The following is a 13,833-nucleotide window of genomic DNA, read 5'->3' as shown; positions in this document are numbered from 1 at the left end:
CAATTCTTCAAGATGATTCAACAAGGGAACTACAAAACCGCACAAATGATCTGTTAAAGACTACTAGTGAACTTCCTCACAATATTCGCCTTTCTTTATGCTCTCTACACCCTCTTATACCACGCATTTATGGGATCCACAAGGAAAACACCCCTCTTCGCCCAATTGTGGGAGGAATTGATGGTCCTACTTATAAGCTTTCTAGATATCTTGCAGAATACCTCAAGTGTTTCTCCAATTCCTACTGAGGAGGTATTAACATTACTAAAGGAAAAATTGTCTAAAAAGTTATTTGCTTTATTAAAGCATTGTATTCAATCTGGCTACTTCAGATATAAGGACTCCATTTACAAACAAAACCAAGGCCTAGCAATGGGCAACCCTTTATCCCCAGTTCTAGCAAACATTTTCCTAGAAGATTTTGCAACGAAAGTCATATCATCCTTCTCACTTAAGCCGAAACTTAGGAGGCGTTATGTCGACGACATTTTTACAATATGGAGTCACGGGCACACATCTCTCATGGATTTTCGTCATCATCCTAACAACCAGCATTCTAATATAAAATTCACTGCTGAACTAGAACGAAATAACTGCATTCTGTTCCTGGATGTAATTCTTACACGATGCTCTGATAGATTTAAAATCTCTATATACAGAAAACCCATTCATACTAATAGATATCTGCACTGTCAATCTCATCACTTTCCACCTCAAAAGCTCGGAACTATTTCTACCTTATGACACAGAGTACGCTGTCTTTTAAATGAACCAAATGAGCTCCAAAAAGAAATCAATCACCTTTCTCTTATCTTTAAACAAAATGAATATTCTAAAAAAAACGATTAAGAAATTTCTTCTGGATCCTCCTAGGCAGTGTACTACAGAAACTACTAATTTTAAAGGTAGGATCTCCATTCCATACATCAGTTCAGTCTCCAATAAATTGGCTAAAGTTCTTAAAAAATACAAACATCAGGATGTTTTTCACTACACTTCCTAAAATCCGTTCTCTTATAAGCCATCCGAACCCTATTATATCCTAACCTAAAATATCCAGGTGTTTACAAATTATGGTGCGATTGTAATATTCCTTACTTTGGACAGACTAACAAATCTATTGAACTACGTATAGAAGAGCATAAGAGAGACATCTCCTATAAAAGATCACATGCATATGCACTATCCAGTCATGTTCTTTTCTCAAACAATCCTCATAACAATCTCCAAAGTCACTCAGTTTGCTGGGATAAATCCGAAAACATTTTTCGCTGCAGTGATGAGTTTGAAAGGGAAATTGTGGAATCCAGAGAAATCCTACTTAATCCTGAACATTTGAACAGCAATTTAAATTATAACATCCCTGATAGCCATGCTGAAGTTGTTAAATACTGGCATTCACAAGAACTCACAAGCACGCATGCTATAAACAATCGCGCGTTGGATAGAACAACTTAAAAAATACATTTTTATGTCAATTATGTATTGCATTTTTGCCTGTAATTTTCAGTATTTTTGTAACTCCAATTTTTATTATTGTGTTTTACCTTTAGTGGATACCTGAAGAAGGCTGAAACTAGTTGTATTATATTCATTAAAACTTAATATTTTTTTTCGGCTTAAAGTCATTAAATATCTATTTTTTAAAATAAATATATACATACATACATACATATATATATATATAGTATTTTTCTTCATTATTTTTATCTTTTATTTTAAACTAATAATTTTGCTTTCTTTAGCACTAAGTTTGCAACTTGTTATGGGTGAGTTATTTGAAAAAAAATAAAAATAAATAAATAAAATGATCATGAAAAGGTACACTGGTATGTCATACACTGCCATCAATTATTAAAATGGCAAGAATGTTAAAGATATCTTGTACCAGCCCCACTTAGCTGTGGAAATTTTTTTTTCTCAAAGGGTACTGAAAGGAGATAGATTTGAAATCAACTTAGAATCAAATCATTTAAGTTAGACTTTCCTATTCTTATATGAGGGTATTCAGTCACAATAATTTCTGTTAAGTTTCTCTAAATCTTAAATCAAACAGCTAATATACTTACGTTTTTTTCCGGATACCATCACTCAAATCTCGTGTTGATGACTTCTTGAGATCTACACTTTCATCATCGGTTTCTTTTTCTAAGGTAGAGGTACTGGAAAGAGAATAATAACATGGTATCGTGATTTGTTTCTTTTATAGTCATAATAAAAAAAATTTTTTTTCATAAAATACATCTTGAATTTGGAGTAATTACAGTAATTAAAAAATACTATAACACCAAATTCTCAGAAAAGGAGGGGTGGGGATGGAATCATTTTCATCATTAGTGTCTAAAGTAGTTTGAAAAATACAAATTTTACTTTGAACAGGATTACCAGATTAATCTTTAGCATTAGATTTCCAACTTTTTATGAGCGAGTTATTTGGAGAAAAAAAAAAAAGATGAAAAAGTACACTGACATTATGACCAAACTCCAATCAAATATTTCAAAATTAATCACACAACACATCACAAAATCAAGTTTACAGCTGAATAAGAAACAAATAGTTCTGCTTTCTCAGAAGTACCCAATCTTACTTCAGTCTTCAGAAGCTGGAGATTATATCAAAATTAGGAGATCAAGCCATCACTTCATTAATGAATAATAAGAATTAACCCAAGAATTCTGGTTTCTTGCTATTCACATTCCAGAAGAATAATGAGAGAACTTTTACCGGATTTCTATTCACACAAGATGTTGTGAATGAATGATACTGAAAAGTTTTCTCTCATTCATAGATCAACTCGATTACAACCAAGTTGTCAAAAAAGTCTTCAGGAATTTCAAAATCACATGTACCTTAATCTCACAGATTCTTTGAGATTAAGGTGCACATTACAGTGGTATAGTATGGAAGGTCAGACATTAAATTCCACAAATGGCCCACTATATAAAATATTTTGAATAAGCCTGGCCTTGCTTACCATGGCACCGACATAGTGTTCTTTAGAAGTGAAACAAGATTCTGAACTCAGATAGACTTCAATTTGAATGCCTGTTCCATGAAACTCTTCAACACCACTAGAATCCCAACAGGTTTAACTGCATACCAATCTCAAAATTTTGGGATTGGCACGTAATTCCCAAATCTCTAAAACTAAATTAATCATTGTTTTCGTTGAGCTCTAAAGCGTTCTTCTGTTTACTCAGCTGTGCTTCAGACAAAAGCAGTAAACACGTGCTACCTGACACCAGTTTTGAACATTCTTAAGCAATTGTTTATTCTCTCATTGATGATGTCCTTGAAACAAGTAAGAAACATATGTGCTAATAACTTTTTTATTTTACATGTTAATATTTCATAATAACGTACAACACGTTCACTTAGAACATTTTTAATTTTACCTTTATTTTTTATTATAAACTTTAATTAATACAAGGGGCCAACAATGGATTTTGCTATCTTCAGGGCAAAGTTAAAGTTTAGTAGTATTTTTACACTTACTAGTGTCAATATTTAAGTTTGTAGTTTTTCTTGATTCTCATCAGAGTTAAGAAAGAAATAAATAGCAAAATCGACACAGATGATGAAATGTCAAACTACATATAATTAATAGTTATGGTCATTCTCATAGTGTGTTACAAATCCTCCAAAACGTCAACAACAACATGTCTGATCAATGGATAGCCACACTCAAGCAAAGAGCAACCCGTCAATGGAACAAACTTTCATCTCATAATTTATTCTTTAAAAAGATGTCCCTTTCATACTAAATTATACCATACTAGAATCATACAAAGGTTACGTTTAGCTGACTATAGCAAAGCATAAGGAGAACTGAATGGCAGGCAACATGTCACACATATTATGTACAGTTCTAAAAAGTGTAAAATAATCAGCAGAAGTAATTTTCATTCCTCACTACAATAAATGTGAGGAAACGAGAATCATTACTTTAGTATGAACAACCATAATCAGTATTGCAACAGATATGGGAAGGTAGCTTCAATAGGTTTATCATAAATAGCAACATACAAAATTGATAAACTCTGTTCAATATCAAAGTTTCATAGAAGCTCTTTTATCTAACTGTAAGTCAGAAGCCTACTTGAATTGTGTTTTAAAGTATGCTAATTGCATCATGTTGGGAGGCTTAATGGAATATATACAGCACTCGGAAATGATTAAACCTGATTTTAATACGTCCAATATTTAATCTCAATCACTGAGACATCTTCAGGGATTACAAAAAACTAATGTAAACCATAATAGAAAATCTAACTTTAAATAATACAGGCATATTGGTAAACTTCGACATCACCTCACTGTTTACCAATATTCCCTTAAGTGACACCTTAATAATCTTAAAAAAGTTTCTCCTTCAGATATCTTAGATTTCTTTTCCTTTGCCATCAATTCTGGTTATTTTTCTTGGAAGAACAAAATTTACAAACAGAGGGAACTGCCATGGGTTCCCCTCTTGCCAATCTTTATATGGAAAATTTTGAAAAATGAACCATAGACTCAGCCTCTCTCAACCTTCTATCTGGCTAAGATATGTAGATGATGTGTTCTCTATTTGGACTCATGGCACAGACACTTTAGACTCCTTCCTGAGTCACCTCAACAGCCTACATCCAAGAATCCAATAATAAATTTAGTTTAATCCTTTATCCAAGTGTGAGCAAACACAGTTTGTGCCTGAAAGTATCTTCAGGACTGGGGTAAGGTGGTACAACACCAGGACAACTCCTTGCAAAGGTGGAGCAAGCCACCAACACTCCTACCTCAGTATCTCCTATAATGCAAAACACATCTCCTTGCAGATATGTCTAATGTTATGCATTAAGGGAAGGGCCACTACCCAGACTAGTTTCGACCTTTATTGAGGTCTCTTCATTCTAGTCTGCTAGTCTGGGTAGTGGCCATTCCCTTAATGCATAACATTAGACATATCTGCAAGGAGATGTGTTTTGCATTATAGGAGATACTGAGATAGGAGTGTTGGTAGCTTGCTCTACCTTTTGCAAGGAGTTGCCCTGCAAAGATACTTTACCTTTGCAAGATACTTTCAGGCGCAAACTTTGTTTGCTCACACTTGGATAAAGGATTAAACTAAATTTATTATCCAAGAATCCAGTTTATGACGGAAAAGGAAAATAACAATACTTTACCCTTCCTAGACACCTCAGTTATACACCTTCCTAATAGTAAATTTTCCTTCACTGCATACAGAAAACCTATGCACACAGGCAGATACGTTCATAAACTCTCCCACCACCACCCAGCTCAACAATATGGCATTATTAAAACTCTAACCAAGAGAACCCAAAATCTTTGTTCAAGTGAAACCGCCCTTCCAACCGAACTCAACCACATACACAACACCTTCCTCTCCAATGGCTACAGCAATTACAGTATTAAAAAAATAATCAGTTCCTCCCCCATTCCCTGGCCATCTCTTCACAAGGAGTTCAGAAATGCCATTACCATACCCTACATCCGTGGCACATCAGAAAAAATAGCCATGTCTTTAAAAAAGTACAACCTCCACACAGCATTTAAGCCCCACTGCAAACTTGCTACCTTATCTGTTCTACCAAAGATCAGCTCTCTCTCTCTCTCTCTCTCTCAGTACCAGGAGTTTATAAAGTACCCTTTCCTGCAAGCTGGCATACTTTGGACAGACAGGTAGATCAGCAACTGCTTATAAGAACACAAATCACACATCTGCAATCACAACCATGGTCAGTCTTGGATACAACCCACAGGATCTCCTGGAAAAAAATGACAATGACAATGCTCCACCACAGTAAATATAAAAAAGAAAGACTATTATTAGAATCTGCAGCAGCACTCAAAAATCAACTGAATATAAATAAATACAGTTGCATTAAATCTCCAAAAATTTGGGAAACATTAATTGTCAGAGATCCCACCTTACATTCTAGGCCACCTACAATCGTCCAAAGAAGTTGCACCATCTAGATAGGACTTTAGAGTCACCCACGTGTTTAAGCTTAGTATTGTGTTGTATTTGAGTGCATGTTACATTAGTTTTTTGTAATCCCTGAAGATGTTTCAGGGATTTCAACATTTGACAATGAGACGAAATATTTGAAGTATTAAAATCAGTTTTAATGCTTTTCGAGTGCTGTGTATATTCCATTAAACCTCAACACGTTGCACATAAGTGTTTTATATTGATTAGTTCCTACTACTGTAACCCATTATAAAACACTGTTTGATCCTGACAAAGCCAGTCAAATGGATCAAATAATATGTGAAGGAATTCACCCCATCTAGAAGGAAAGCTGCAATGTTGTCATGGATTCTCATAGTAAATTCTGTGCACTACAATGGGGGGGGGGATTGTACTCAAAATGTAACACTTTTACTGAAATTTCAGGATTCATTACAAATTTGGAAAAGTGTGTATGTGTGGGGAACACCTGATGTCTCCTGCCAAAATTAGGAGTTGGCAAGTATGCTAAAAGGGATCAACTAGTACAGGGGTGTTCGACCCGTCGATCGAGGAGCTATTTTTGGTCGATCTCTCGTGTATTCCTCTTTACTTACAAATTTAATTAAAACAGAAAACATAATATTTTATTTATCATTTTGTCATCATCATGCGTATCAAGAATTTAGGCCTAGCATGGCCTGTTCCGGCCTTAGAAGTCATCTTTGAATCGTTTAAGAGGACGTCATGGTTTTCTTTTTCCTAATGGCTTGTACTTTAATTTGTTTTGGTAATCTTTCTGTTTTCATTCTTTGAACGTGTTCCATCCATTTATGTTTATATTTTTTAATTTTTTCTATTACTGGTTCTTGGTTTAATTCTTTCATAATTTCTTTTGTAATCAAATAGGGTATAGTTTGCAGTTTTTTTCTCATAAACTTCATTTCTGCTGTTATTAATCTTTGTCATTTTGTTTTATTGTCCAGATTTCGCTTCCATACATTAAGACTGGTAGGGCTAATGTATTGTATACTTTTAGTCTGGTTTGTTTTTGAACTAGGTTTAGTTTAAATATATAGTTAATTGCACCTGTTATTTTTAAATATTTTGCAATTTTTAAGTTTATGTCTTTTTTATTTTCATATGTGATTATACATCCTAGGTAGTTAAATGAATTCACCTGTTCTAAGATCTCATTGTCTATTACTATTTTAGTTCTTGCTGGATCTTGTCCTTTAAAGGCCATAGTTTTTGATTTTTCTGTTGATATTATCATACCATAATCTTTGGCTATCTCATTTAGATCTAAAATAGCTTTCTGTAAATTATCTTCAGAATTTGTAATTATTATTTGGTCGTCGGCAAAAAGGAGAGTGTTTACGTCCACTGTAGGAGAAAGTTTAATTCCTTGATGTAAATTTTTATTTCATTTAAGTAGATATTAAAAAGAGTTGCTGAGAGGGGACATCCCTGTCGGACCCCTTGGTTTATCTCTCTCATATATGATAGCTCGTGATTTAATCTTATTTGTATTTGATTATTTTTATATATACTTGTGATAGCTTTTAGGATATTATTTGGTATTTGTCTTTCTTTTAAGATGTTAAATAATATGTTTCTTTTAACTTTGTCAAATGCTTTTTCAAAGTCAATAAATGCAATGTGTTTCTAAATTGTATTCTCTTCTTTTGTCTATTATTAATTTTAGGCAAAAGGCCGGGTCTATACATGACCATCCTTTTCGAAATCCATTCTGCACTTCTAAAATAAAGTTTTCGGAATATTTCATTAGTTTGCTATTTATGATTCTGCTATATATTTTGTAACAGGAATTTAGTATACTGATACCTCTATAGTTTTTAGGGTCATCTCTATTACCTTTTTTAAAGATAGGAATCACAATTGCTTTTTTTCATTCTATTTTTCATTCATTTCATTCTACCAGTTGAATAAATTTGATTTAAAAATAATAAGTCTTTCTTTGAATCTTGTTCCTGCATATTTGTATAGTTCTGAATCTAGCTTATCTTCTCCAGGTGATTTTCCATTTCTTGTTTCTTTCAGGCTGATTTCTAATTCTTCTTCAGTTATTTCCTTTTGATTTTCGTTAATTGTTTGCCAGTTGTCTTTTTTAAAATATTTGTCTGTCCAAAATTCTGTGTGGCAATTTAGAAATTGTTCTAATTTCAATTCGGTGTTTAATTTTATGTTTTCTTTGGTATCTGCATTTAAGTGTTTCAAAATCTTATATACATTAGGTCTTATTTTATATAAATCATGTTCTAAATTAGAAACAAATTTGTTCCGTGATTCTCTATGTCTTTTTATGACTTCTCTTTTAGCTACAGCTCTTATTCTTTTATATTCTATTTCGTCTTCTAATCTTTTACTGCTTAACCATTTGTGATAGGCTTCTTTTTTCTTTTTGATTATTTCTTTGATTGTATCATCCCAGATCTTCAGTTTTTTTTCTTTTATTGAATTTTTTGGTCTTTCCTAAGCTTTCATTTGCTGCTACATTTAGTATCGTTTTTATATTAAGCCATTCTATTTCTATTTCTTCATTTTGTTTTATTTTATCTAGATACTGGTTAATTCTTTGTTCATATAGCCATTGTACATTTGTGTCATTCAATAGTCTAGTTTTATAAACAAATGTTTCAAATTTTCTTTCTGTTCTTGTTACTTGTAGCCATTTAGGTGGTAATCTTAATTTTATTTTAACAAAGTGGTCACTGCTTATTTCATATCATCTGTGAACTCTAACATCTAGTGAAAATTTTGATGTCTTTTCATTTAATATGAAGTAATCTAATATTGATTTCCATCCTCTTGCTGCCCAAGTATATTTATGTATGTCTTTATGTTTATAGAAGGAATTCATTATTTTTAGGTTATTATAAACTACAAAGTCGATCAATTTTTTACCATTTCTGTTTAGAGTGTGTTCTCCATGTGTTCCTATATTATTATTAATTTTCTTGTTTCCAATTCTTGCATTTAAGTCTCCTGCTAAAATTACATAATCATTTTTATTTATTTTATTATATATGTTTTGTAGTTGATTATAAAAATCAATAATATCCCATTCTCTTCCTTCTTTTGGGCATATAAACCAATTTAACTGTTTTGAAAGGGAGTTATGAATCCAAATGATGACTCCTGCTTGTGCTCTCTGTTGACTCCACTGTATATCACATTAAAATTTTCGGTTCTCATAGTTCCTTTTAATTTCTTTTTTTGTTTCAGTGATTACTGCCATTTTAAAATTTCTTTCATTTAATAATTGGCCTAATTCTATTTCTTCATATGCTATTCCTCTTACATTCCAGTTTGCTTGTGTATTATATTTTGTCATTTCCAATTTTGTTTTACCTTTTCCATTCTAGGATTGTTTTCCACAAATTCAATCTCATTATCTTTTTCTGTCAGCTTACAAGTAGAATTATGTTCTCCATGTCAGGAGACTAGCCTGACAATGGAATAATTCAGTGGTAGGGCTGCTACCTTAAGGCTTCTGAACTAGCCTTCTTCGGAATTTAAACCCATAGGAGGAATAAGGTATATTGAAGGCGGGGGGAGTGTAGATTATAGAAGAATTATAGTAAAGATTATAGAGAGGACATAGTTGTAAGGCCAGAAATGAAAAGACCCATGGCCCTCGAGTACTCTAATAGCATAAGGATCATAAAATAAGAAGAGTTGGCTGATAAGGCTTTATAGGAAAGATTAAAGTAAGTGGATCTTCCTCAAAGTAAAAGAATAGATCCAGCTAGGGGTCCATGGGAGTGCTACTTCCCTTACAATCAAGATGATTGCCCCTTATGGCCCTGTTGGTCCACAAGTCCTTATTCAGTATATTCGGACCACACACACACACACACGTACGTACACCCACACATGGTGAGCTCCCCTATCTGCCACCCAGGGGACGCGCTCTCTAGGGGTTACAGGGTCTCTCCGAGAGATCATTATTTTGTATTATTATTAATTCGCTTTAAGAGTATTGCTATTGTTTATTTATTTTTCATTAAAATTGCAAATCAGTAATTTTTTATAAGTCGGGTAAATGAATTAATTTGGATCAGTGGAAGTCAAACAGCGAGCCGAGTGAATACAATTATAAGCAAAGTGTAAAAGCTCAATTGTAGCTTAAATATTCCAAAGCACATTACATTGATTTTTTACTTAGGCTAACTCCCATGTGAATATTGTAAAAAAATAACCTTTGTTTGTCTCGGTATAGTTTGTATTAGATGTTTTTGTAAATAACTCTTTTGGAGCTAACTGTATATACTGCTTTAATAAGAATATGCTAATGTTAAAAACAAAGGCAATGTTTTTGTCGCCGAAGCTGTACATGGCGCCATTAGAAAGATTGTTATTAAAACTTCTATGTAAGAGAAAGATTTGCAGGTTCTAAGTGTAAACATCTCCGAAGTCAGTCAGAAAGTGTTCAAACAACTTTCCGATGGCTGGCACCTTACAATCAAAAGAAAGCGGAGGAGAACAAAAGGCGTGCCAAACTTGAAACTTAAGATGAAAGACTCATACCGATTCTGTGGGGGTTGCCAAACTTCATGCGAGGTCTCAGAGGAGGCCTAATAAAAAGGGACTGAAGCAAGCAGAAGGGGTCCTGGTTCCAGAATTGCTGTCAGAGAGGAGGCCGCCTGGTCAAGAGTCGCCGTCAGAGAGAATGCCCGGATCCACGTTGCTTGAGACAGGAGTTTCCCGCTTCCAGAAAGGAGCTTCTCGGTTCGTAGCTAGAAAGAGACTACTTCTAGGCTGCAGACAAGGTTTCAAATTGCTGAAAGGATGAGTTCCAATTGCCGGAGAAAAGTTTCCAGGTCAGGTTAATGTCAGACATTCACCAGTATGTTGCGTTTTCATTACAATTTGATGAATCAAACGACTTCACTGATATTGCTCAGTTAATGGAATTTATTTGCATGGTATTTCAAGATTATTCAAGTAAAGAAGAACTTTTGAAAATTATACCATTATTGGAAGGACTAGGAGAGAAGACATTTTTTCGGCATTTGATGAATTTGTGAAACAACACAAACTTCCGCTTTTTAAACCTGTGTCTATTACTACTGATGGTTCTCCTGCAATGATAGGTAATAAATTAGGCTTCATTTCATTATGTAAAAACGATGACAAATATCCATATTTTTTAACGTACCACTGTATTATTCACTAACAAGTATTGTGTAGTAAAAGATTAAACACAAAAGATGTTTTGGATATTATATTTAAAATGATAAATTCTGCTCAAGGAAAAGCCCTGCAACGGCGGTTATTTAAATTACAGGCAGATGATGATAGGGAACTTCTGTTGTACAATTTCGCTGGCTCAGCAAAAGTCAATTTTTAGAAAGATTTCTTGTATTAATTAACGATATAAAAATTTTCTTGATGAAAAAGGAGATATTAATCCACAATTGAGTGATAAAAGATGGTTGTTACACTTATCATTTTTAGTAGATTTCTGTACGAAATTAAACAATTTAAATTTAGAGTTACAAGGTAGAGATAAAAATTTAATTGACATGTTAAGTTCAATAAAAACTTTCCAACGATACTTACTTTTATTAAAGAAAAATATAAATGACCACGAATTTAGACATCTCCCATTTTTCTTAAAATTTTTTGAACAAAATCAAGAAATGCTTCGCTATGATTTAAAAGAATTTATTCGTGAAATAGAATTAGTTGAGGAAGAAATAAATTCAAGATTTAAAGATTTGAATAAAACTGAAATGATTGTATCTTTTATCAATAATCCATTTCAAGAAAATTTGAACATCACAGAAATTTCAAATAAAATTAGTGGGCTGTATGATATAAACCAAGCTGAAGTAGAACTTGAGATAATAAACATTCAGAATAGTTTACATTTAGAATCAATAAACAATGAAGTCATTTGGAAGTATGCACATGAAAAATCCCCAATATTAACTGATATTGCGAGAAAAATTCTGTCGTGTTTTGGATCGACATACTTGTCAAAATCCGCTTTTTCAAATATGACTGTCATAAAAAATCAATTAAGAAACCAAATTACAAATGATCATTTGAATGATTATCTGCGATTGGCCACTTCTTCATATCAACTTGACTATAAAAATATTGCGAGGGTCAAACAATGCGAAATTTCACATTAACTTTTTTTTTTTTTTTAATCAACGCATTTCCTGTAACTTTTGAGTGTGTAATCAATCTGTTGTTTTTTCTAACTTTGGTTTTCCAAAATAGAGAAATAAATATTTTATTCTAATATATTTGTTTTTTTTTTGTTGTATTAAAATAATTAAAAGTGATAAATAAATTTTTAAATACACAAATAAAGTTTTTAGTTGTGCATTTTTTTTTTAGTTGTTTATTTGTGCGTAATCAGATATCAGGTTGGGGGATTGTGATCTATATAAGAGAGTAGATCGCCGAATAACTTATATATAGGAGAGCAGATCACCAAATAACTTTTTTTTTTATAGAAAAGTAGCTAGCGTAGTAAAAAAAGGTTGAACACCACTGAACTAGTATATCAATAAGCAGAAAACAAAGTCCTACAGTAAACTTCCAAAAAAAGTCCAATTCAAAATTCACTATAATAATTGCCCGTTATAATGAAATATTTGTGCAGTCTCTATGAATTCATGATAGTGAAAATTGATCCTGTACTAATTTGGCCCTTGGAGAGTTTTTTTTCCCTGATCTCTGATTAGATCCCAAAGTTCAAAACATTTGTCAGGCCAGTGAAACTCTTAAAAGCACCAATAAAGGTGAAGTCTCTTGGTGGAGTTTGTTGTCTTAAATAATGTAAGAATATGACCACTCTCATGCTGAAGGTTGAATTCCTCATAAGCTACAGTCACTTTCGAATCTTTTCAAAAGGCACACATTGTTTTGTCACTTGGCTATAAAACAAAACTAAATGTGTGTTTATTTTGATGGTGCTTGTGTGGTCCTGTGAAATGGCATTCACTTCAACAGCCCTAAGCTACACGAAGAAAGAATGACCATTATAATTTTGATACTAATTACCAACCAGAACTCTTTCTAGACCTTTCTCTAGCTGATACTCAAGTTAAATCTTTGGCATGGGCAAGTAAGGTTATTTCCTCTCCCTGGAAACTCAGATTTTTAGCTCAGAGTCTCAAAAATTGACCATAGAAAATTCACACTATTACTGACAATAATATAAGCATTAGGTTTATGACCATGAGATGGCAACAAGTGTGTCATTCTCCCCCTCTACTCAGTTAGTCTTCGTTCATTGATAGCTTGGGCTCACTATCCATGAAAGCTGAAGAGAAATCGGCTGCCAATCTGTCTTCAAAAATTAGGGTTAAAGGAGCTCTTCCAACTACCTCTGGAGAACCAAAAAAAAAAAAAAAAAACATTAGCGTATTTACCTTTTATGTATTCTTGGTTAAGTACTTTTGTCTATAATTCTTTTGTCACTCAGCAGTAAAGTTGCTTTGAGGTACCTTTGAACATACAAGCATTCAAATGTAAATAAATTTCTCCAGTATAATGATATGTAGAAAAGTTATTTAAGTAACTTTTCTACAATTTCATTCTTTTCAGCATACTTTCATAAACACAGCATAGCTAGTAAATTGTTCAGAGGTGCATGGTTGAAAACTTTAGGGCACTCTTTGATAGTTGATGGGGAAAGAAAATCATAAAAAAGTATGAGAAACAGAAATATTGTATCTCAAAGAATTAAATTTGTTCAAAAAATTATCCTGCATATTCAGTTTTATAGAAATAATTTTTAACATAATTTTCAACAAGAGAGTTTATTTATAACTGACTATGTACATACATAAACACATAGCAGCAGTTCACATACACTGATGAGCCGAAATAT

The 13,833-nt window shown here is 32.9% G+C and overlaps 1 protein-coding gene across 1 annotated transcript in view; it reads right to left on the bottom strand.

Annotated features, from left to right (window-relative positions):
- Nucleotides 1-13,833, bottom strand: part of LOC150095074 (WD repeat-containing protein 44) — a 362,406-nt gene that overhangs the window by 227,510 nt on the left and 121,063 nt on the right. The window contains exon 8 of the mRNA XM_090411421.1: nucleotides 2,070-2,162. Coding sequence (XP_090267547.1) covers nucleotides 2,070-2,162 — 93 coding nt within the window. The remainder of the gene's footprint in view (nucleotides 1-2,069; nucleotides 2,163-13,833) is intronic.

The sequence above is a fragment of the Typopeltis vanoorti genome, chromosome 21 (genome assembly GCF_054136105.1).
Source record: "Typopeltis vanoorti isolate ZY-2024b chromosome 21, IOZ_Tvanoo_1.0, whole genome shotgun sequence".
NCBI lineage: Eukaryota > Metazoa > Arthropoda > Arachnida > Uropygi > Thelyphonidae > Typopeltis > Typopeltis vanoorti.
The sequence above is the reverse complement of the archived record's forward strand: the minus strand, read 5'-3'. Positions and strand labels throughout refer to the sequence as shown.